Below are 23,344 nucleotides of genomic sequence, written 5' to 3' on the forward strand. Positions count from 1 at the left end.
GGAGGGCCCTTGGACGGTGCCCTGACGTCCAGAAGACATGGCTGTGTGCCAGGAAGGGCAGAGCCCTGGGTGGACCCGCTCACACATGCTCACCCGCACACGCACACACGCGGGGATGGATGAAAACCAGGCAGGCTGCCTCCCACCCCCCACCTCCCACCTCTGGCAGAAACAGTCTTGGTTAGCCAAGCTCAGTGGTTGGCAAATAATCGTCGAGCACCGTTGGGTGAGACACACTTCCTGCATCTGAGAATTAATTCTAGAACCTTCCATCAACAGGGTGAGGAAGAAAGAAACTACCGTCCTGGGCCTCCACGCATGGGCGTGGCTCAGGGCATCGGGAGACCGGGTGGATGGGGACCAGCCTGAGGCGCAGGCCTCCCTGATTGGTTGGTGGTCGGCTGGGCGCTTGTTTGCAGTTGATTTCTCGGAGACGTGGTGTCGGGTCTCCACGGCCCCTCTCGGACCGAGGGGTTCTGCGTAAGAGCTGCGCCGTCCTGCAGGTCTTGTTTCTCGTGCTGCGGGACAACAAAGGCTTTATCTAGGCAACTGGGACCAGCTGACCTTGATTCACTGGACTCCGGGTACCGCTAACTTCCTGCCCCACACGACCAGTTGGCTCTGTAGCAGCAGCACCTGCAGCCTTGAGCCCGAGCGCACCCCTGCCACCACCGTCCCCGCCCGTCCCTCCCGGGGACACATACTTTTTTTTTTAGATTTTATTTATTTTAGAGAGAGAGGGTGAGCGTGAGTGGGGGGAGCAGAGGGAGAGGGCCAAGCAGACCCCTGATGAGCGCAGAGCCTGATGCTGGGGTCAAACCACGACCTTGAGATCACCATCTGAGCCGAAACCAAGAGTCAGAGGCTTAGCTGACTGAGCCACCCAGGCGTCCCTGGACACATCCGTTTTTAAGTAAACTTGTACCGACAGGTAACACAGGTAGTCAGGAATACACAAATCCTGCTTTTACTTCTTCCTGAATGAGCATAGGTGCTCATAGATCACCTATGAGCAATAGGTGATCTCTTGAGAAACCATCCCTTGGGATAAAAATAGAACGTTGAGCCCCTGCAGTTAATAGCGTTGTAGATGTTTTCACGGGGTGTAGTTCGTCTCATCGCGGTTTCATCTTTCAGTTCCTTGATGACAAACGTTGATTTGACAAAACGAGTTAGGCAATATTCCTTCGTTTTTTTTTTTAACTGGAGGAGTTTACTCTAATTGGCGTTATTTCTTAAGTGTTTGGAAAATCATAGCAGCGCTGCTGTCTGGGGGGAGTGTATGCGTGCGTGCGTGTGTGTGTGCGCGTGTGTGCGCGTGTGCACGCGTGCGTGTGTGCGCATGGGTTTGACTCTTCTCATGAGATATCGCACTATCCAGAGCTGCTATTTCTTCTTGTGAAAATTTGGGCAGAGCATGTTTCCCAAAGAACTGGTGTATGTCATGTACAATTTCAAAATGCTTCCGGGGAAGTGACTCCTAACATCTCCTGACGATCAGCAGCTATGTCCTGAGGCTGCTATAACAAATCATCGCAAACCCGTGGCTTCAGACAACAGCAGGTTCCCCTCTGACCTTCCGGGAGCGACAGGGCCTGAGTAAGGTGTGGGCGCTCCCTCCAGAGGCTCCAGGGGGTCTCGCCTGGATTCTTCCAGCTTCCCGTGGCTCCGGGGCATCCCCAGGCTCTGGCAGTGCAGCCACGAGCCCGCCTCTGTGTCCCCTCCGCATTTTCAAGCATCTCTCTCTCCTTTCAGCACCACCAGCCGTACTGGCTCGGGGCCTGCATACCCCAGTGTGACCTTGCCTTAACTTGATCACTTCTGCAAAGACCCTGGGTCTAAGTCCATGTTCCCAGCTTGGCAGGGGAGTGAGATTTGCCTGTGGTGCGCGCTTGGCTGTGCGTGCGTCTCTGGCATCTGTCAGTTAGGTCACTTGCGTTACATGTGTGGTGCAGAGCTACTTTATCTTCACTGGTTTTTTTTTTTTCCCTCGTCCACTTGTTCTATCAGTTCCTGAGAGGCGTGTCTGAAACCCCTGTTGGCGTGGACGCTCTGTCCGCGTCTGCGGCCACGGCGCAGAGCGATGCCCTTAGAAGGGCTGGTCTGTGGCGTGCTCACCCGGTGAGTCGGCGCAGGGCCCTCTCTTGCCTTCTTTGGTATGAAGCGTGTATTTTCGATATTCCGTTTTCTCCCTCCACGGGCTCCCTGTTCTCCTGTCTCGGGTGTGTGGCTCACTGGGGCGTGTGAGTGAGCGCGGCAGCCAGGAAGCCTCTCGGGCCCGTGTCGCCAAGGAGCTTCGTTCAACACCTGGACTGCATGTTTTGTGCATGAGAGTGCCACGCCATGTGGCCACTGCTGTGCGCGCCCTGACCCCACACCAGTGTCCTCCCCCCCTGCTGAGGCTGCATCTCTGGGCTTCTACCCGGAGCCATTTGCCTTCAGCTGGGGAAGAGGTTCTGTCTCCCGGAAATGCCATCATGTTGCCCCGTGTTTAAGGACTGTGTTTGGTGGCGTGGGCATCGACGTGGGCATCAACGTGGGCAGCCGTTTTCCTTGCGCATTTCACTGAAGTGGCAGGTCTTCCTGTTCTGCCCTTTTAATGTGTGGGTCCTTTCTCCCCAGAAGCTGAGATTGGCAACCAGATGCTCTCCATCAGCCTGTGTTTTATCGCCTTTCTCCATGCGCGTCACCCTCGCGCACGTTCTTGGCCTGTGATGTCGGCTCTGGGAGGACCTGACTCCTGCCAGGGTGGACAGACTCCGGGGTGCTGAGCTGCCAGGCCCAAGTGGCCTTGGTATACTTCAGCAGCAGTCAAGCTTATTTTTAAAATGTATTTTTTAACTCACTGCCCTGAGAAAATAGAAGTTAATGACTTGTGGTATTTACACAAAAAGTAGTTCTCCGTAGACCCCAGCCAGGCTCACTAGCGCTTCCCACTGATTTGAGCCAAATAGTTAATGTTTGAACGAGGTACTCAAGCCCTGAGATGGTTATCTAACTCAAACTGTGGCTCACACACCCTGTCCCTTCCCTCTCCTCCTGGGGGAACAGAAGAAAGTAAAAAAAAAGCTGTGGATTTTGGTTCAGGTTGCCGAGCAGAACTGGCCGTGTCAGCTTGAGGCCCCCCAGCTGGAAACCGTCCGGCAGAACCAAGTGCTGGGCCTCCGCAGGCCCTCGGCCCCGGCTCCGCGGGGTCCACCACCTGCAGGCCCTGGGTGGGCCGAGTGGCTCTGTCAGCCCGTGGTGGGGGGCGGCCTCTGCTCGGGCCTTGTCTTCGGCCTTGTGGCCTTTCTGTGCGGGGGGCCGGGGACGCGCTGGCCGGGAGGCTTTATTCATTTAGGTGGAGGGTTCTTCTGCCTCGATTCCCGAGGCCAGCGATCAGGGGCGTGGCGGCTGGTGTGGTCCCCAGGGTGCCGGGGCCCACCCCCAGTGCAGACCCCTCCTCGGGCTGGGGTCTGAGCAGTCACCCCCCACCCTCCCCCAGACAGAATCCAAAAGCCCTGGGCAGGTCCCCACCTTCCTGGCCTGGTAGGTGTGACCTTGAGGGAGGCCGTTGGTCACCTTATCTCCTGTGGATAATAATAGGATAGAAATCACCGCCCCGGGCGCCTGAGTGTGACCTGCTTATCTCTGGGCAGCCGCTGTTTAATTGAAATGGTGGTGAAGTATTTTTGTCTCGGCAACGCTGGCTCTGGCCACCAAAGCAGAAGGTGCTGGGAGCGTCTCCGTCCAGTCCCGTCTCCTCCCAGAGGGCTTGCGTGGTGTGGGATGCCTTACAGACACAGCGATGTACTTTCGATGCCTTGCCTCTTACTTAAATGTATTCTCTGGAAACTGTTACACCTCACTCCATACAGGGGAATCCTGTTGGTGAAGCCAACACCACTCCCGGTGGCCGGAAGGTAGAAACAACCCCAGCGCCCGTCGACGGACGATGGGGTCGACAAATGTGGTCCATCGGCATGCCGGAGTATCGTTCAGCCTTAAGAAGGAAACGGACAAATACTACACGATTCTTGTCTGTGAGGTGCTCAGATCGCCGCCGCCAGAGACAGAAAGGAGGACGTGGTTTCCAGGGGCTGGGGGCCGGGGTGAGTGTTCGCTGGGGACAGAGCTTCCATCTAGCAAGATGGAAAGCCTTCCGGAGACGGACGGTGGCGACAGTTTGCACAGCAACGTGTTGAAAGGCACACTGAGGCGCATCACGATTTTTACTTTTTCAAGAGTTCGTCTGAGCACACCTCGGCTGGGCAGAAGCGGCTGGGAGTGTCCCCAGGAGCGAGAGACGGGCGATGATCGGATCCGCCGTGGTGTGGGTGGCTGTGCGCAGGCCTGGTTTCCCCCAGGCTTCAGAGCCCACCCCGCCCCGCGGCCTCCTCAGTTGTGCTAGGGAGCGCCCCTAAGCCACTGAACTACACAGTTAAATATGGTTAAAACAGCCAATTCAATATTCTGTATGTTTTACCACAATTAGACAAAATCAGTTTTTTGGAAAGGGAAAGAAAGGTCAAAACAAGTGACATTTTTGTCAAGTCCCTGAGGTTGGGTGGAGGAGGCCCAGTGGCCCCACAGCACGAGGACTCAGCATCCTCAACCGCAGGGCTGTGCGTCCCGCAGACGTCACGGCGCGGCAGTGGATGGCCTTCACCCCCACTGACTACGTTGTCTGAGGTCCCAGTGCTTGGCGGGTTTGGAAGCTGCCCCCTCCCGAAAAAGTTTGACCCCGTTGTCACCACAGCCCTGTGAGTGGGGGTCCTGTGCTCAGAGGGGACGCTGGCCTGGTCATGGGGACTCTAGGGTGACCCAGTGACCATCCCCATGGGACTTGGGGACTGCGGGGTCACCACCGGCTCCCATGGACAACAGCCAAAGGATGGCGCAGCCCCGCCCAGGCCCTAGGCCTCGGTGCCCCACCCTTGGCCTTCCCCAAGACCCCTCAGGAGCGACAAGCTCGCAGGAGCGGGGTGCCGTCACTGTGGACCTGAGGGCGAAGCTGGTGTGGCAAAGCAGTCTCCAAGGTGGTGCCCTCAGTCCGGGGCTGCCTGGAGACCCCGGGACAGTTTGGCACTCCCTGAGTCCCGCGAGCCCAAAGAAGGAACTGGCCACTGCCCCTGCCCAGGGGGGATTCCTGTGGATGGTCCCCTGGGGGTGGCTGTGCAGTGGCTTCCAGGGCCATACTCAGCCTCCCGGGGATGAGAGTCCAGGGAGCAGACCCCCGAGTGACCAGCCGAGACACCTGGAGCAGATCCTGGCCCCAGAGAAGGCAGCTGTCCTCTAGGACAGGGCCCTGTCCACCCACCTCCCTGCATTCCCGGTGGCCTCCTATCTAGCTCCTTATGCCATGGTCTGATCAGGGGTGACACCTGAAGTCAGCTCCGCTTGGCCTGGTCCCCAAGGTGGCACCCCTGCAGGCCCGTGGCCAGGGCCTCCTTCCCCCAAGTGCCTGCCCCTCGAAGCACTGTGCATAGTCCACCTCCCTCCCCAAGGCCTGGAGACCTCGTCTCCTACGCAGAGAAAGCCTGGGAGGTGGGACCCACTTTGCCCCACTTTGTGTGTCCAAGGATGGCCACAGTTCCTGGCACAGTGATGCTCGGGGATGGAGCCTTGAGCCCGTGGAGGAACTGGTCAGTGAAGGAGCTGATCTGCCCTGGGGTCCACATGACCCCTACCCTCGCCCTGCCTGTCAGGACCCCACCGCCCGAGGGCCACAGGACGAAGCTGCTGCCCTTTCCTGGGAGAGCCTGCACCAACTCCTGAGGGTAGCCTGTAGACGGGCGTCCGGGGCTCCGCACGGCGGGGCCTAGGCTAGGTGTGGGTGGGCAGGGGGCTCGAGTCCCAGGAAAGGCAGAGCTCCATCTGGACACACCCAGCTTTTGCTGCCACCTCCTGTCCCAGCCCCACCGCTGTGCTGGGTGGTGTCTGGCATGCCACATAGCTTCTCCCACAGAATGGAGGTCATTATTGTGCCTACAGATGGCTGTCTTTTTCTTTCTCCACGACTGCTTTTCACAGAAAAAGATCCCGAGTAGTGCCTGCCATATAGTGAGTATTGGGGTAGTCCCCACCCTGGGGCTTGGGGTCAGGATGAGGGAAATGGGCAAGAGGGGCCTGGACGTTGGCCTCCCTTCCCCCACGAGGCTCTGGGCCACTTGAGGGAGCAGATGCAGGTGCTTAGGCTCTCCTGTTGGCCTTGGTGCAGGCCCCTGTCAGGGCCAAATATCCATGGGGCTGACAGCCCATCACCCACCCACCAGCGGGAATCCCCTCTGCCATCTCCAAGCCTTGGGACCTTGTGGGGCCCTTGTTGGTAGAGGTTGTGAGAGGCACGGCCCAGGTGGCCCCCTGCCCGGGAAACGAGGGATTCAGGCAGGGTGAAGGTGCGTCGGGGCCTGGGGCTCATGTGCATGCTGCCCCATCCCCGGGCATCAGGTGGAGCTATGCTTTCTTTCTCCCACGAGGTGTAGCCTGCAGTGAGAAGCACTCATGGGGCTACACTGGTGAGTTCTGTGCTCTGGGCCCCAGCAGGCGCCCCTGGAGCTGCCGTCCTGACGTCTGGCCTGGACTGGCCCTGCCCGCCCCGAGCTGCCGGTGGCCAGGGTCACACAGCCTCCTTTACCGACGCGGGGAGGGGCTGGCCAGCCGTGCCCGTGGTTGGCACCTCTCATGGACGCTGCCGTCCCTCTGCCCGTTGCGTTGATGGGCTTGTGGGCTGTCTCCGGTGTGGCCCACACGAATGTCCTGCTCCGAGCGTCCTGGTGCATGTCCTTGGTGCCCGTGACTCCTTGCAGGGAGGGGGCTTGGGGCTCCTGGCCAAGGCGAGTGTGGGTCTCCCAACGTGGCTGCACACTTTCCACGCCCGCGCTTAGCCTGAAGTGCGGCCGTGGGCTGGGGTCCTTGCCGGCGGCCGGGCGGCCTCGGTCCTGCCGCTGCCTTCTCCTTACTGATCTGCGGGCTGTCCTTTCAGAATCCGGACACGCCTGGCCGGCCGCGTGGCTCACAACTGTCTTGACACCCTGGAGCCCTCTTCTCCACTCTGCATGGAGCTCTGTGAGGAGCAGAGACCACTTAGGCACTTTCTCTTTCAGGAAGAGCACCTTCGAGGCCACAAGGGAATGCCACATCCACCATTTTTAGCGTAAATCTCTGTCTCGTGGCCCCTGACTCTAGGCTGTGCTCCTGCAAGCTCGGGGGCTCCCTGATGGTGTCACCTCACACGCAGGCCCAGCCCAGCGTGGGGGCCCCGTAGCATGTCCCGCGAGCCTGCCAGGGGGCTCCATGGCAGGCTGAGGGGTGGACCCCGACCAGCCCCGTCAGCAGAAAGATCCTGAGTGGACCGGAACCTGAGAGTCACACGGAGAGCCACGGAGCCAGGGCCTGGGCTGAGAGTGTGGGTGTAGGAGCCTGGTGTACAAGGGAGGGCCTGGCACAAAAGCCCTGTTGCCTGAAGGTTTCTGGTGCTCCTCACCACCAGCACTGTCGCCCCAGCTCCTGCAGTAGGGGCTGAGGCCGGGGCACTGGCCCGTGTGGGCCCTGGGACACTTGTTGTGGTGAGATGGGCGGGAATGGATGCAGAGGTCACGCGGAGGCTACGTGGCTTCAGACGTTTCTGGAGGGGGTTGCATTGCCGAGCTGATGGCCCTCAGGGGTCTGGGCAGTGCCGTGTGGGGGCAGAGAGGCAGAAGGGTCCCCGACGGTGCCCGGTGCTGGCCTAGCGGCGAGGGTGCCCTGCGTCCAGGCCCCGGGAGGGGTCTGGCGAGAAGGTGGCGGCAGCCATCAGTGGCAAGCATGCTTTCAAACCCCACCTGTGTTGCAAGGGGCTTCTCGAATTTCCACCAAGATTTATTTGAAAAGAAGTGACATGTGAAACCAGAACAGGGTGTGAGGGCAAAGCAGTGTTCTGGAGTCTGAAGCTCTAAAGAAAGTGGGAAGGAAGCCTTTCTTTGTTCTGTAATCAGTGTCCTGACTGCGAGGTGGGAACAGGGGCACAGGGTTCCCACCCGCTCCCTGGAGAGGAGGTATGAAAGTCTCCGCCAGCCACCATGGGGTCCCCAGGGAGGGGGGCTTTGGCTGAAATGGAGTCCCTCCGTGTTAAAGGATTATAAACCCTGTTTAGCACTCAAGTTCTATACGCTTTCTAACTTCTAGGTTCTCTTAACATGACTTTCTTATCTCAAAAAATAAAACCCAGCAAAGTCTCCAAGGAGCTCTGGAGGTGGGATCTGGCTTTCCCGGCTTCCGATTCCTGGCTGCAGGCCCTCCTTCAGCACCGCCTCGGCGGGAGCTGCCCCCCAGAGTGGGTGGCCCCAGAGTCCCCCACAGGACGTCCTGAGCTGGGGACTGGCAGCGGCCATCCAGGGGGCACTGGAGGTCATGCAGAGGACAGGGTTTTTACGATCTGGCCATCTGTCCCTTCAAAACCAGGAGGTTTTCCTACAGCTATAAAATTGTCTTATTTTGAAAGATTTCCAACCTACAGAAAAGTGCAAGACAACTGTGAGAGCCACACAACCCAGCCTGCCCCATAACGTCCTCCGCAGCTTTCCCTGGCCAGGCTGGCCGGTTCTCGCCTCTGTGTCCTCAGGTGACAGTGACGTTTTGGAGGAATCAGGCATTGTTTGCAGAACCCCAGAACCGGTCCAGTGCTCAGGGCGGAGAGCCTGCCCCGCCCTCCTCAGAGCCCGAGCTGTGTCCCCAGGGCAGGCTGCAGGGCTTGTGAGCCGGGAAGCCACCCAGACGCAGCCGTCACAGGGTGTGCGCCTGGGGCCTGGGGCCTGGGGCTCCTGCTGAGAGCCGGGGCCGGGGGAGGGGCAGACACCGCGTCTGGCCTGTGCCCGTCCACTGCCCGCCACCCCCCACTGCCGCAGCCCCCTTCCTGAGCCACAGCAGGAGGGCAGGAGCCATGGGATCTTGGGTGGTCCCCTCAGAGAGAATTCTCCCCGCCCTGCCAGCTAGGAGAGTCCAACTGCCACAGAGTCGTGAAAGGCTCCTGAAGTGACCTCTCCCCTCCTGGACTTCTGTCCCCTGCTGTCCTCACCTTGCCCCCTGCCAGATGGCTCACCACACACTGTTTGCTCTGAAGAAGTGACTTTGGTTTTAAGTAAAGGGGCCTCCCTCCCCTCCCCCTGCCTCTGGAGCATCTGGGGCTCCTTCTGCTCGCCCCTCTTCCTCCCCTCCCTTTCTCCCTGCCCTCCCGCCCTCCCGGGCCGGCTGGGCTTTCAGTCCAGTAGCCTTGTGGGGCGTCTCCCTCTGTGGCAGGAGCTGACCTTTTCAGGACTGGCCCCAGGCCCACAGAGGTGAGCACCCGCGTGGGGGCCAGGCTCTTCCAGCCTAAAGGCGCCGACTTCCTGGGAGAGGTGGTCTTGGCTTCCTGGACCCGGGGCAGACAGCACCCCATCCCTCGCACATCCTCCCTGGTGGTTCCTGGACAGCAGGCTCCCAGCCCCGAAGGATGAGCTGAACTCTTGAGCCAGGAAAGTTGGAGGATCAGCCATGGCCTTTGAAAAAGGGAGAAGAGAGTCACCCCCCAGCCCCCTGTGAATGACCCTTCACCTCTGGACCTCAGTTCCTCATCTGTAAAGGCGTGGGTCCCACTGGTGAGCTCCTGTGGTCACAGGCCACTTAGTCTTGCTCGAAAGCTCCCCACACCCCAGGGCCAATAGCTGTGGTGACCAGTGGTGAGTGCAGGCGCGGTTAGGGCCGGGCAAGCCGTTTCCACACCTACCCTTCAGCGCCACGCTCTGCAGCTTTGCTGAGCAACGCCCAGACTTCAACAAAGCCGACCCTTCCCTGAGAAGGACCCCTGGAAACCCTTCTATACTCTGGGGGGGGTCTTCTCCCCCACCTTTCTTGCTGCTGCCCTAAGAAGGCAGCTGAAGGCACCTCCACCATCTGACACTCCTGACCCCTGCCACAGGATTCCGTATCTCTCTGTGGAAGCTGGGGTGTGAGGGTACACAAGGGCAGCCCTGGGCAGCCCACGGGCCCAGGTCCCCCCGGGGAAGCTGGTGCTGGTGCTGGTGCTGGGTGGGGCCGGGAGCCTGGGGACACCTGACCGACTTCTTTTGATTTTAATTGAGAATGGACTTTCTGAATTTGGTTTTATGTTGTTTGTTGTTAATATGAAAAAATGCAAAGAAAATGCAGATCTTTGTAATGCCAAGGCCCAGAGATAACCGCTGACCTTCCGGTGGACTGTTCCCGGCGCATTTTTCAGCTGTGATGGCCCCTCCTGGTGATCCTGTTGCAGTGTCCTGACCTTGCTTGCCCTCCTGTGCTGCTGCTTCCTGGCTGTGAAACACAATCTGTTCAGGGCTCGTTGCACCTAGTCGCCATCACTGCTTGGATGTTGGAACTTATTTTCACTCTGATTAACATTTTATTGTTCTTTCCACGTGTCCTTTGTTCAGGAGCTGGAAGACGCAGGCCAGTGGCAGCCTGGGGGCTGCCTGGCTGGGGTCCGAGCTGCCCTCCCTGGCCCTTCCTTCCCTTACCTGGCTGGCCCGGCAGGGCCCAGGCAAGGAAAGGGAGGGCTCCCCAGGGTACAGGCTGGGAATCACTCCCTTGAGCAGAGGGGAGAGGCCTGGGGTCCTCTGCGGGCCGGGGCCTGTCTCAGGCCCTTGGTAACTTGTCTGGGTTATGTCCCTTGAGGACGGAGCCCCCACAGCAGCCCCGACAGCTGCCCACACAGCGGCCTCCGCTCCCCACCCTGTGCCCTTGCTAAGCATGGCTCCCTTCGGTTGGAAACCCCTGCGCTGGGGGCGCCTGAGCCAGGCACGGAGGGAGAGCCGAGACCGGATCCCAACTTGGTCTGGTGGGTGGGTGGGGGGTACTGCTCTGTCCTCTAGGGATCCAGACTGCGTGTGGGGGGGACCCTGCGGGCAGGGGCCAGCTGGGGGCACGGTGGCGGGGAGGATGGGGCGGGCAAAGGCCTGCTCTGGGCGGGCTGGGTGACTCTGGGGGAGGGGGCGCCCTCAGGGCGCGGGAGGTCCCGGAGGGCAGGCTGGGGGAGGGGACCTCTGCGGAAGGCGCCCCGCCCCGCCCCGCCCCGCCCCGCTGAGCGCAAACTTTTCCGGAGGCCGAAGGGACGGCAGGTGAGGTCACGTGGCCAGGGGGCGGGGCGAGCCAGGCCGGGGGCGGACCGCGCGGACCCCGCCCCTGCGCCCAAGTCCCGCGGCGCGTCGGCAGAGCGCGGGCCGGAGCGGAGACCGGGGCGCCATGCCCACCAACTTCACGGTGGTGCCGGTGCAGGCGGGGGCGGACGGCGGCCAGGACGAGGCGGCCGAGGGGGCCGAGGCGGCCGAGGCGGCCGAGGGGGCCGAGGCGCCGGGCCCCCCCGAGGGCGAGCCCGACTGCCAGAGCCCGGGTGAGCGCGGCCGCACCTGCCCGCCGGACAAAGGCGGAGCCGGGCTGCGCGGGGCCCGGGGACGGCCGGGAGGAGGGGCGGCCCCGGAGGGGGGCCGAGGGCGACCCGGGGGGCGCCTAGAGGAGGGGGACGCAGCGAGGTCGTCCCGAGGCAGCCTGCTTTCCGCGCACTCTCCCCAACCCCTTCCTTCCGGGGTCCCCCCAGCCGTTCCTCCCTCGCCACTACGTCTCACCTCCCACGAACCCCCTCTTGGCGCGCCCCGCTCGCCCCTTGCCTGCAAAGCCCCCTCACCAGGCTTATCCCGGGGACGCAGGGCTCCTGCCGCGCCCAGTGCTCCCAGGGGCTGTGGGCTCGGCTTGGCTGCTCCGTGCCTGGCCCACCCCCACTGGGACACTGGAAGCACCTTCTGTCTCCCACTCTGCGTGGGACGCCCGGGGTAGCGATGGGAACGGGGAGAGGCCTCCCCCTCCGTGAGAAAATCCAGGCCCCCCAGGTCCCGGGCGGGTCGGGGTAGGGCCGCCGGAGTGCCTTCCTGCTTCCTTCCTGTTGCCTTTGCTCTTGCGCGCTGGGGCAAAGGGCCTCCGGTCCGATAAGCCCGGCTGAGAGCCCAGGTCTGCGCGCCGCCCGACTGCCGCCGAACCCGCTCTTTTATGGGGTCATCCGCAGGAAGGTCGGCCGGTCCCCGGCGGGCTGGGGGAGGCGCCGCCCCAGCCCCGCTGAGCTGTGCTCTGCCCCCGGGTCCTCCATACCCTCTTTGTTTCTGGACTCGGGAGGCGTCTAGCGCTTTCACTTTCTCTTGGGGGGATCCCCCAGCACTGCTCCCTCTGTCCTGCAGGCTCCAAACCCCAGGTTCCCTGGAGCAGATGAATGGGTCGCCCCCAGTAGGTATCCTCTAGAATTGGGGGGGGTCCTCCGAGAACAGCCCACAGCCGCGGGTCTCACTCCACTGTGTTTGGGTAGCGGCTCCCTGCTCCCAGTGGCCCAGACCCCTGGGGCCAGGCCAGGCACCTTCTGAGAGCACCCACCGTCAGGTGCACCCCCTCCCTAGGTGTCCCCTCTGTCTGCGGGGTGAGGCCCCTGTCCAGCTTTCCTGTGCGTGTCCTGGGGCCTGGGACAGGTCACCAGACCAGGTGTCAGATGAAGGCAAGGTCTGTGCACCCAGCCTCCCCCTGGTTCTGAGCACGCTCTGGCATTGTCCTGGGTGAGCCGCGTCCTAGCGGCCAGCAGAAGTGCATCACGTTTCCCCGGGGAGCCTCCATGCCTGCACATCCTGCTCCCCGCCGCTGGCCCCTTCTTGGGCGGACTGGTCCCTTCTTTCCAGACTTGGAGTGTGTCTTGTTTTGAAGCCGGGGTAATTTTCTTCCTGCTCGTTTCCTTGTCCCTCCACTTAGGAGCTCCACACGGTGGTCTTGGGCCCGTGGGCTCAAGAGTCGGGTGCTGCAGCTGCCAGGAGGCCTGGGCGTCCTGCCCAGCGGGGCCGGTGGGAGGCCGGGGTCTTGAGCCCCCGCCCGCCCTCACTTGAGTGCTGCCCAGGGTCTTAACCTTCATCCCCCTTCTTTCCTGCCAGGGGCTTGCCTGGAATCTTAGGGCCTGGCGTGCTCTCTGACTCCCGGAGTGTGGGCGGACGCAGACATGGCTTTCATGCTCACCTTGTAATGACGCTTGCCGTCTGAGCTGAGCCAGCACAGAAGTTCCCTGGGTCTTCGACAATTTGTGCTCTACACTCTTCCTTTCCCTCGGAAAGAGACGGGGGAGCGTCCCCCGCGTGTCACTGTGTGGTTGTCTTTCGGGGATTCTGCTGCGGTGGGCTTTGATGTCTCACATGAGGTTCTGGAGTGCAGTTGGTGCTCAGAGGTGCCAGGTGACTGGCACCGTGTCACCAGCCTGACGAGGGGGCTGTCAGGGAAGGTCCTTAGCGAGCTGGGAAGGCCAGACTGGAGCCCCTCCTGAAGGCCCACTTTGCGGGTCAGGGTGCAGGGTGCACGCCCTGAGGTCCCAGCAGTGGCCACGTCTGGCCCCATCACAGGATTGCTGGCACTCAGGCCAGTCCCCCCGGGGATGTTCCCGCCTTTCTGGGTGGACCTCCTGGTGGTGGTGAAGCATGGCTGGGGAGACCCTCCTGGGGTGTTTCTGGAAGCCCTGGGCTGTCTGGAAAGAGGAGGCCTGAGACCCCGTAGGTTGAGGGCCCAGGGCGTGCTGAGAGTGACTGGCAGGCCCGGAGGAGTGGCGCTCTCCTCAGCAGGCCGACCTGGCCTGGCAGAGCTCAGTGGGACCGTGGGGTCTGCCCTGCCTCGGTGAGGGCCAGTGAACTGTGACCCAGGGCTGGAAGGAGCCTGAACGCATGCCCCCCCCCCCGGTTGCTGTTCCACGCACCCCAGGCAGATGCTGGTGTCAAATGCCTCCTGAGGCCGGGTCTTGTCTCCCCCCACCCCAGCTACAGGCCCTCAATGCGCAGGCCGGAGGAAGCCAAGCACTGACCTTAACTGGCCCGCCGCGTTACCCCTGGCCCTGCCCCTCCGGTAGGCCTGTGGCAGGTGCTTTAGAGCCAGGAGGACGGGGCTCTTGACCCAGGTGGTGCTCTGGGGAGGCCTGGGCCCAGGGAGGGTTGGCACAGGAGGTGGAGGCCAGGATCAGCATCCTGCTGTGGACCCTCCCCACCCTCTGCCAGTGAGGTGGCGGTGTGTTCTGGAATGGCAGTTTGCCTTGCTGGGGGTCCTGTGCCTTGTCAGGACATTGATTCTGTGTTTTCTTGTGATTGGGGATTGCAAGTGGGCAGGATGGACTCTGTGTGTCTCTGTGGCGTTGGTGAACCACCTCTCGGGAGGTGACGAGGAGTAGGATGCTTTCCTAAGTTCCAAGTGTGGGGTTTTTACCGACTTCAGGGAACCCATGTCGCTGTTGGGCCTGGGTGGAGCCCCTCCTGGGCCTTGGGGGGGGGTCCCTGGGTCAGGCAGGTGTGCATGTGAGGCATGGCCACAGGTTGTGGGCCCCCAGCGGAGGTCGGGCTCAGCCCGTGGAGGGCTGATTGGACCGCTGCCCTGTGTCCCCGTCCCTGGCTGAGACTGTCCAGCTGCCTCGTCTCCTTGGTGAGTTCCGCTCTGCAGCTCAGCTCCTGCTGGGCACCCAGGGGTCTCTTCCCTCTAAGAGGCGGGAGTACTGTGCTTCCCGGAGGCACTCACCGGGACGGTCCCCGGGCAGCGTCACCCACGCTCTGCCAGGGCGTGTGGCGGGCTGGCCATCGGGCAGTGGGCCGCACTCTGAGGCCATGACCCCAGACCTCAAGCAGCGTTTCTGTTGGCGTGTGGCTGCTGACGGGCTGTGCGGGGGGATCCTGGAACAGGGTGGTCAAGGAGTGAGGACAACATGGCTTCCAGGTTTGGTTCAGGGCAGGAGGACGGTGCCGCGGTGGCTGTTTGAGTAGAAAGGACAGGCCATGCGGCTGTCCTGTTGACAGCGCCTCCGAGCACCGTCCTGGGGAGTAGCTGTTAGCAGTCCATGTGCTGTTCAGGGAGATGTCACAGTGTTAGACCCCGGGTGGGGGGCAGGGCTACCACACATGGTTCTGTGTGCGAGGAGCAAAGGGGAAGTTTACCGAGTAGTGTGCAGCCGAGTGCTTGATCACACAGCCTCTGTGCACCTTTTGACGTTCCCAGATGGTCTTCAGGGGACAGGCCCTCTTCTCGAATAAGTCCCCCTGCCGAGTCCATGTGTGTGTGCATGTTTGCGTCTGTGCGCACACGTGAGTCTGCATGTTTGCGTGTGCACACATGTGAGCCTTGTTTGTATGTGTACGCATGTGGGTCTTAGTGTATGTGGGTGTGTGCATGTTTGCACATGTGTACATGTGGGTCTCTGGGCACGTGTGCATGTTTGTGTGCATAAACATGGAGGCGGGTACAGGGGCTTGGTGGTCACGTGGTGTTGGGGTGTTCTTTCCCTCAGCCCCCAGCGGACCCCGGCTCATGAAGGGGGCTGGAGGTGCGCCTCCGGGGGTGCCAGCCGGGCTGTGGGAGCAGTGGTGAGACACGTCTGTGCCTCTGATCTGAGATCTGTTTCCGTGACCAGTACAAGGAGCCTTGCTACATAGAGCTAGGTCTGTGTTCAGGAAAGTTCCTCAGAAATTCTCAGTTTGATACCCACTGAGCTGGAGCAGGTATCTGCGCTGTGGACACCAGCGGTGGCGGTCACTGCTTGGGGAAGGGGGTTGTCCGCCATGAGGGGAACGAGGGACACCTCTGAGGGTCTGGCCCCCATGGCAGCCGCCCAGGGGTCCGCTGGGCGCTGGTCACCGGCAGCTGCCGTCCATCCTGTGAGACTGCATGTGTGCCACGCTGGTCCATCACGGCCTTGGGTGCGTCAGCGAGCAGAGCAGTCTGTGCCCCCCTTCTGGGCGCGCAGAGGCTGCAGGGACCGGCATGTGATGTATGGTGCCCTGGGGAGGCTGGAGCGCCATGAGGTGATGGCTGTTGGCGTGGCCTCTCCGGAGGGGCGGTTGGGTGCTGGGCATGGCGGTGCCAGCAGTGAGAGTGGCCAGGAGGAGGGCTAGGCCCCTCCATGCGGAGACCATGGGCTTTGGGGCCTCTTCAGTTCTGATGTCTCTGGCTGTGTGGCGTGTCGGAGCTCCCCGTGGCGTGGAGGCACCCTGGAGCCTGGAACTGGCCCCGCCTGGTGAACCCGCCACCCACCAGCTGCTGTTCATAAGGTGGGCTGTGGCTGGGAGCAGGGAGCAGCTGGCCCCGCAGACTGACCCTCTGCCCCGCAGCGCTCTCCGGTGATGGGCACAGGGGGGGCCTATGGCTGGCTGAGGGTGATGGGGACCAGCAGCCTGCCCCTCGCAATGCAGCCCCCGGCTGAACCTGAAAAGCGGCGGCCTGGGGGGTGAGCCTGGCCCCAGACAGAGAGGCGCGATGAGTCAGGGTTTGGACACTGAGGTGGCCCAGGGGAATTCCGTGGAAGGGCCGGCGGGGGCGTGGCTGGAGGAGCGCGTGTGGTGTGGGGTGTGCAGCTCCTGGGCCGCTGGGCCGTGTGCTCAGCTGCGCTCTCGAGCCTGTTTGCAGGGAGGAGTCGGCTCGGGGGGCTTCTGTGCTGTGTGTCCTTGGACGCCTTCACCCCCTCTCTCTGCTGGGCAGATCTGTGGGGCCTGGTGGGCCTGTGGACCCCCCATCACTGCCAGTGCCTCAGTGGGGCCGGTGCGTTGTGGGTGTTGTGGCACTGTCGGAAAGCGGGAGCAGCCTCCTCACCCTTGCCGAGGGTCTGGGAGCCATGGTGGCATGGCCCACGCCTCCCCCTCTGTGGTTGAGGCTCACGCAAAGTTCAGGGTGTTTATTTTTTTATTTTTTTTTTATTTTTTTTATTTTTTTATTTTTTTTTAAAGATTTTATTTATTTATTTGAGAGACAGAGAGAATGAGAGAGAAAGCACATGAGATGGGGGGTCAGAGGGAGAAGCAGACTCCCTGCTGAGCAGAGAGCCCGATGTGGGACTCGATCCAGGGACTCCAGGACCATGACCTGAGCCGAAGGCAGTCGCTTAACCAACTGAGCCACCCAGGCGCCCAAAGTTCAGGGTGTTTAAAGTAAATGGCCCCAAATATTTCCTACTTAGAGGTGTGTGGCAGGCTCACCGTGTGTCTCTGGGGGTGTGGACGGAGTTCTGGGGGGCGCTGTAGAGAGGGGTGCGGGCCCCGTGTGAGCACAGAGCTGGTCAGGGCTGAGGCCACACGGGAGCCGGGAAGGTGGCTGGCTCCGGGGTTGTCTTTGCTGCAGGTCAGTGTCCCACGGGGTGGCTGGAGTGGGTCCGAGGTGCGCGTGACTGTTGCCCCCCCGCCCAGCCCCCTGGAGCCCCCTCTGTCAGGGTCACCGGCCCTGTGGCTCCCGGGTTGGCCTAGGCTCCTGCATCGGGACGGGTGAGCTTGGGCCAGGGACACCTTCCCCGGCTGCTGTCCCTGCTCCTCACCACGGCACCTGTGGGGCGCTGGTCGGCAGGTGGGGAGGCCGAGGACGTGGGGCCTGCAGTCTGCTGGTTGTGTGTGTGCTGCCGGCCTATGTCGGGGGTCTCCTGCTGCCCCCCAGGTTAGGACATGAATTCTGTGTCAGCCGCTGCAGATGTGTGCCCAGAGGGCAAAGTTTGACGTTAGGTATTAACTCCCGTTCACGGGGCCAGGCCAGGTGCTTTCCATCTGGCGGGCTCAGCCAGCTGAGCACTCCTCAGGGTCGCGTTCCCTGGTGCTGAGCAGGGCAGGGGTCTCCCCGCGGCTCTGGGGTTGTGAGCCTGTGGGGGTGGTGGGAGGAAGGCCCCCCTGCTGTGGGGTGGGGGAGGCTTTGACGGGAACCCAGTGGGGCGGGTGTCCCAGGCTGTCAGGTCGCTAGCTGCGGCCTGCGGGGGGCCCTGGGGCAGTGGTGGTGGCGGAGATACGGCAGACGTTAATACCCTTCTCTCAGGAGAAAGGGAAGTCCCCTCTTCAGAGAGCGGTCTGCTCTGTGCAGATAAGCCTGGCAGCTTCAGCAGAACCAAGACCAGGGACAGACAAAGTGAGGTCCCCACGCAGCTGCCCTGTCTGCACCACAGCTCGTGTGTCGGTGCTGCTGCTGTCATGTGGGTCCTTGAGCCTCCTGCCAGGAGACCCGGTGAGGGCCCCAACCACGCGGCCCCTGTGTCCTGGGGAGACGGGGGTGGTCTGCAAGGCTACGTCCCTGGTGGGGGGGTAGGTGCTGGGGCCTTGGCCTGGGCCTGTGCAGGCTCTGGAGCCCTGGGGAGCCTTGGGCGTGTTCCCTTTCAGTTCTTGGGTGGTTTCTTCCTGGGGAACAATTGGGGGAGGAGGCCGAGGTCCTGTCCTGAGTCCTGTGTGGTCTGGGCTGAGTCGCCGAGGGGGGCATCCCGGGCGTGGTCAGCCTGTGTGGCTCTCGGCCGCGTGCATCTCTGTGTCGGGGGGGAGAGCACACGGCCTCGGCCTGTTCGCCACTTAGAGTTGCTTGTTGCTTTCGATTCCACGAAGCGGGAGCTGCTCTGGGCTCTGTGCACAGCGGGAAGCTGAGCCTGTGTCCGTTCAGTGGCCGTGGCCTGGCGCTGCCTGCGAGGTGGGGGCAGCCGTGCGCTGGCGTGAGTGGGGGCTTCCCCTGTGGGCACGGGCCACCCCGCTCCCAGGGTGCGGCGGGGCCCTGAGGAGGGCTCCTCGTGCCTCAGGTTCCCCGTCCGGGAGCTGGCCTGGCCCAGAGGTGGCCCTGCCGTCCCTGCTCCGCCTGGCTGCGGCGCCGCGGGCTGGCTGATTCCCAGGGAGGCTGGACAGTCACTGGGGAGGGATCGAGTGGGGCCGAAATCGGAGGAGCTGCAGGTCAGGCTTGGGTTCCCTCCTCCCTCTGCCGCGGGGTCTTGGTCGCCGCCAGACGGGAGCCGGTGTGGGTAACAGGAGCCACCCCAGGAGGCCGGTGAGGGCTCGGTGCCCCTGGCGGACTCTGGCCGCCCCCTCCTTGGGGCCCAGCTCACCAACTCCAGGTGCTGACTTAGGAGAAGTGGAGAGGTTGTGGGCGAGGTCAGAGCAGAATGGGCGCAGATGAGGGACTAATGGGGGTTGGGGGCCCCCCCGTTTCCCACGCTGGGCGCACACCCTTTAGGGGGAGAGGCTGGTGAGGCCTTCAGAGTGCAGGTCCCCAGAGATGCCCCGTGTGCACATGTGGGAGGAAACATGCGAACGTGTGTGCGTGCATCTGCGTGCACACAACGTGTGCAGTGTGAATGCTCATGTGTGTCTAGCCGGCTGGGATTTTCCAGGCAGTGTTTTCTGTGTTGCTGCCCCTCGGTAGCTGAGTGTCCCCTGGGACGTCCCCTCTTTTTCTGGACCAAGTCAGATTTAAAGAAAATGTGCTGCACGTGAGGTCTCTGTCTGGGCTTGGGGACCAAGGACCCTTTGAGTGGCAGTCATGAGTTCCTGTGGTGGCCTTGGTTTGGGTTGGAAGGTGGCTGTGTTTTTCCAGTGTCCAAAACCTTCCTGACCCCTTCAACCCAAAGGTCCCTGAGGTGTTTCCCAAGGGAACCTTCTCTCTGGAAGCCTGCGGCAAGTGGAAGATGGGGGGAGCCTTGTGGGTTGTGCTGGTCGGTGGGGAGTGTGATGGGGTGCACCTGGATGCAGCTGGGCTTGGAACCGAGGCCACGCCGCCCTCCGGCCATGAGGCTGCTCGTGGGGGTCGGCTGATGGGGTGCACCTGGATGCAGCTGGGCTTGGAACCGAGGCCACGCCGCCCTCCAGCCATGAGGCTGCTCGTGGGGGTCGGTTGGTTCGGGTCACACCTGGTGTCACAGGAGTGTGCTGGGTCAGGATGCTTCTGATGCTTTACAAGTGAGGCTCTGTCCTTGAGGGGAGGCCTCTTGGAGCGGTAAGCAGGCCCAGCTGCCTCTGCGGGCTGGACACACCCCCTCCGGGGTGCTGGGCTCCGTGAGATGCCATGCACACGTGGACGTCACTCATGTGGGTGGACCCCGGCGTTAGGGAACTCATGCCTCTGTCCTGCATCAGGGACCCCAGAGCAGAAGAGACGTGTGACGTGGCCTTAACGTACAGGGCCTTGAGTTTGGTGAGTGTACTGGGTGTGGGGGCAAAGGAAACCAGGCTTAATGTGCTGATGTGGAACCCAGGAAAGGTGACTCTGGCATCCGTCCCTTCCCTGTGACCCCAGTGGTGGCCCCGCAGGCCCAGGCAGGCAACCTCAGTGGGCACCAAGGAGGCCCTGGGATGGGCCAGTGCCGGGCAGGCAGGAAGGGCGTCCACTTTCCTGCAAGCCTGAGGCCCTCTGCTTCCTAGTGGTGCAGGCACGCTCCCAAGACGTCCTTCCTTCCGCATTCCCGGAGACCCAGGACGGGAAAGGCTAGTCCGTCCTCCCCACAGAGGATGTGCGAGGTGTCAGCGGCCGTCTCTGGCGTGGGGGCCCCGAGGGTTTGTCCTCATGATACTTCCTCTGATTTCAACACAGTGTTTCTGTGTTAGACAGAGATTTGCCGTGAAAGTCACGGGGACTCTGACCTCGAGCCTGGTCTTGGTTTCCTGGCCTGAACACAGAATGCCAGTGCCACAGCCGCCGCAGGGCAAGTCCCACTGGCTCGGATTTCAGATTGCAGCGGAGGTCCTGGATGTGAAGCATTGAGGGTCAGCAGGGGCCGGGGGTCACGAGTCCACTTGTCAGGGTTGCGGAACCTAGAAACACTTCATTCCGGCCATAACCGTGTCAAAGAGATCTGGCCGCTGGGGCTGCACCGGGGGGTCCCCCAAGGGGACGCTGTCCTGCTGGGCGGCAGGGAGAGGGGTGACCCGCCTCGGGAGCCATTCTTGGGGGGAGGTCAGTAACATCCCAGTTACACACGCAGAAGCGGAAGGAGCCAGGGAGTGATGTCTGGCACACTCGGAGGAGGCAAGATGAGCCGATGGACGCTGTAACCTGAGAAGGGGCCCGGGTTGGGTGTGCCTGGGGCCACATGGGGTTGCAGCCCTCTGCAGGAACGTGGGCTCTGAGCAGGCATCCAGGTCCGAGGTCGCCTCCCTGCCTCCATGAGCCCCCGCCTCTCTCCCCCCGGGGCCTTGCTGCCCACCCCTCATTAGGTTCTGCTGTGTTTGCTTGGGCATGACGGGGGTGCACGTGCTTGTTTCGGGGACACGGAGCCAGGCCGTGCAGCAAGCGAGCCTGGAGTCTGGGGAGTAACCCAGTTAGGCTTGGGGGAGGGGCGCAGTCTGCCAGAATGAGCTTGTCCCTGGTCACATCTAACGTTCACGGACCTCGGGGTTACGTGTGCGTTCAGTGGGGTCCAAGTGGACATCAGAACTGATGGGGGGCTTCCTGGACTCTGTGTCCCAGCGGGGTCAGGGACTCAGCCTTGGTCGCTGCTGTAAGCTCAGAGAGGCGTCTGGCAGAGCCCTGCTTGGATGTGTGCCCCACGCTGGGGGGGGTGGTGGCTTTCACAGAACGTGTGTTGAACATTTTGTAATGGGGCGGCAAGGTGAAGCCACGGTCGTTCACCCGAAGCAGCCCTCGTGGGGACAAGGACGCAGTGACAGCGAGGGCCTCACAACCCGTGCCCACCTGTGCCCCTTCTGGGCTCCAGTCCTTCCTGAAACCTTGGTTCTGGCCCAGCAGACGCCACACGTCTGGTCTGTCCCGGGAGGGCCCAACTGTGGCCTCTGGGTCCAGGGCCTGGATGGGGCCTGCTCACCGGTCGTGTGCCCCGTGATCAGGTGCAGAAGGTGTGCTGCTGGGTCTTCCCTTGGAACCCGGGGAGACCAACAGTTGTGTGTGGTCACTGCGGCCCCTTCGGGGTGCAGTGCTCCCCCGTGAAGCCCTGGTTTCCACAGATGTCTCTGAGCTAGGGGCTTTGAACAGGCTGATCCTCCCTGCTGTGAGGTGGAGCAGAGGCAGAGACAGCTGCTGAGGCTGGGAACATGCAGGGTGGGTGGCAGAAGGACGGTGGAAGGACGGCCACTTGCCTGCTTTGTGGTCTCCTGGAGAATGGCGGCAGACAGCTGTGTGTTGAGAACCTGCTGCTGGGCTCTGCAAGCCAAGGCCTGGCTGCTTGCTTTTTGTCAATAAAGTTTTATTGGCACATGGCCCTGCTGTTGGGCTTGTTCACACCTGATCTTTGGTGCTGCAAGTGCTTGTGATGGCACTGTGGCCTTTTACAGAGGAAGCTTGCTGGTCCTGTGTCTGGAACCTTCCTCCATGTCTGTCCTGCTATCAGCATGCTTGAAGGATGTGGGTCAGGAGTCTTGTAAAACGCTGCAGAATTTGTATGTGGCGGTTTTCCTGGGGTGGTTTTCAGGAGAAATGCTTTGTAGCAGGAATGCCATGGGGTGTCCTGTCAGTGTCTTACTGCCCAGGTGACCCCAGGCGACCCTGGTACCGGACACCTCCCCTTTGTCCTGAAGCTGTGGGGACCCACGTCTCTGCCTCTCACCCAGCAGCTACAGGGTCCTGTGGATTTTTGCCCCGAATTGCTTCACGTGGTGGTTACGTGGACACACGCACCCGTGTTCATGAATGGTGCCTGCCTGTCTGTGTCTTCCAGGCTTCAGTTCTTAAGTTTCCTCTTTGTGGTTTCTTTGAGATAAAAATTACCTCTTCATTTACTGGGTGAGCTTTATGTTTGGCACAGCTCTGGACTTGCGGCTACGCTCCCCCGCCCCGCGTGGCCTGCCCCCGAGTCCTCCCTGTGTCTCTTCTGCCCCAGGAGTCCTTGCGGCATCTTGGCCTGTGGCAGTTTCTCTGGCTTTGCTTCCTCATGAGGTTGTGGACTCGGACCTGAGTGCTCAGAGGGCCCATGGCCGTGGGGCAGTGGGTGAGCGTGGGCCGTGTGCTGCCGTGGGGCCCTTCAGCATGCCGTTCTGGGAAGGGGCTGCCTGGTCACAGAAAAGCAGGTCCAGTGTGGGAGCACCTGGAGTCCACAGCCAGCCGTGCGGTGGGACCCCCGAGAGCTGCAAACCCAGAGCCAGGCCGGGCGCTGCTGGTGTCTGGGATTCGGCGCACAAGCCCTGCCCCCCGTGGTGCTGCCCACCTCAGGGCCCCCCCACCCCCGGCAGTGCCGCCCGCCTCGGGGGCCCCCTGCTCCCTGGGGTGCTGATCGTGCTCTGCTCCGGCTTCAACATGCTCCGGGTCGCTGTGTCTCTCTCCGAAGGGATCGCGGGGCTCAGCTGAGTTGTGACATCGCTGCAAACAAGCATTTATAACAAACAGGTTTTCAAATGATTTCTGTAAATGGGAGGCGAGTGAGTGTTTTCCGTCCTTAGACGTGCAGGTGAGCCTGACGTGGGTTCCCTGTGGCAGAAAGTGGGAGAGGAGCTTGCCACAGACGGTGTGGGGACGAGTCCTGTGACCTCGTGCTGCGGCACTGGTGGACCCCCGGCCGGCCCGGTGCGTTGTGTGTGTGTCTGTCCCTCCGCATGGTCCTGGCAGAGGCCACCTAGGGGAACCCGTCCCAGGAGGACGCGGTGGGGCCTGGTGGGGCCTG

The 23,344-nt window shown here is 62.0% G+C and overlaps 1 protein-coding gene and 1 long non-coding RNA gene across 4 annotated transcripts in view; one reads left to right on the forward strand and one right to left on the reverse strand.

The window, feature by feature from the left end:
• SLC12A7 (solute carrier family 12 member 7) overlaps positions 1 to 23,344 on the forward strand; it is a 70,699-nt gene that overhangs the window by 17,748 nt on the left and 29,607 nt on the right. The window contains exon 1 of one of the 3 annotated variants that reach the window (XM_025867496.2): positions 11,165 to 11,362. The exons of 1 other annotated variant lie outside the window; for it this stretch is intronic. In XM_025867496.2, the coding sequence (XP_025723281.1) occupies positions 11,215 to 11,362 (148 nt within the window). In that variant the 5' untranslated portion in view covers positions 11,165 to 11,214. Of the gene's footprint in view, positions 1 to 11,164; positions 11,363 to 17,939; positions 17,989 to 23,344 lie in introns of those variants that run through there. One more of the 3 variants, XM_073891112.1, reaches the window with a different exon arrangement.
• Positions 9,189 to 12,057, reverse strand: LOC141372420 (uncharacterized). Its single transcript, XR_012377676.1, has 3 exons — positions 11,654 to 12,057; positions 10,181 to 10,287; positions 9,189 to 9,494 (listed from the first exon to the last, which is right to left on the reverse strand). It is a non-coding gene; the product is annotated as an uncharacterized lncRNA (long non-coding RNA).

The sequence above is a fragment of the Callorhinus ursinus genome, unplaced genomic scaffold (assembly GCF_003265705.2).
Source record: "Callorhinus ursinus isolate GAN/ISIS: 27379988/994484 unplaced genomic scaffold, GSC_fseal_2.0 scaffold3, whole genome shotgun sequence".
In the NCBI taxonomy this organism is placed as follows: domain Eukaryota; kingdom Metazoa; phylum Chordata; class Mammalia; order Carnivora; family Otariidae; genus Callorhinus; species Callorhinus ursinus.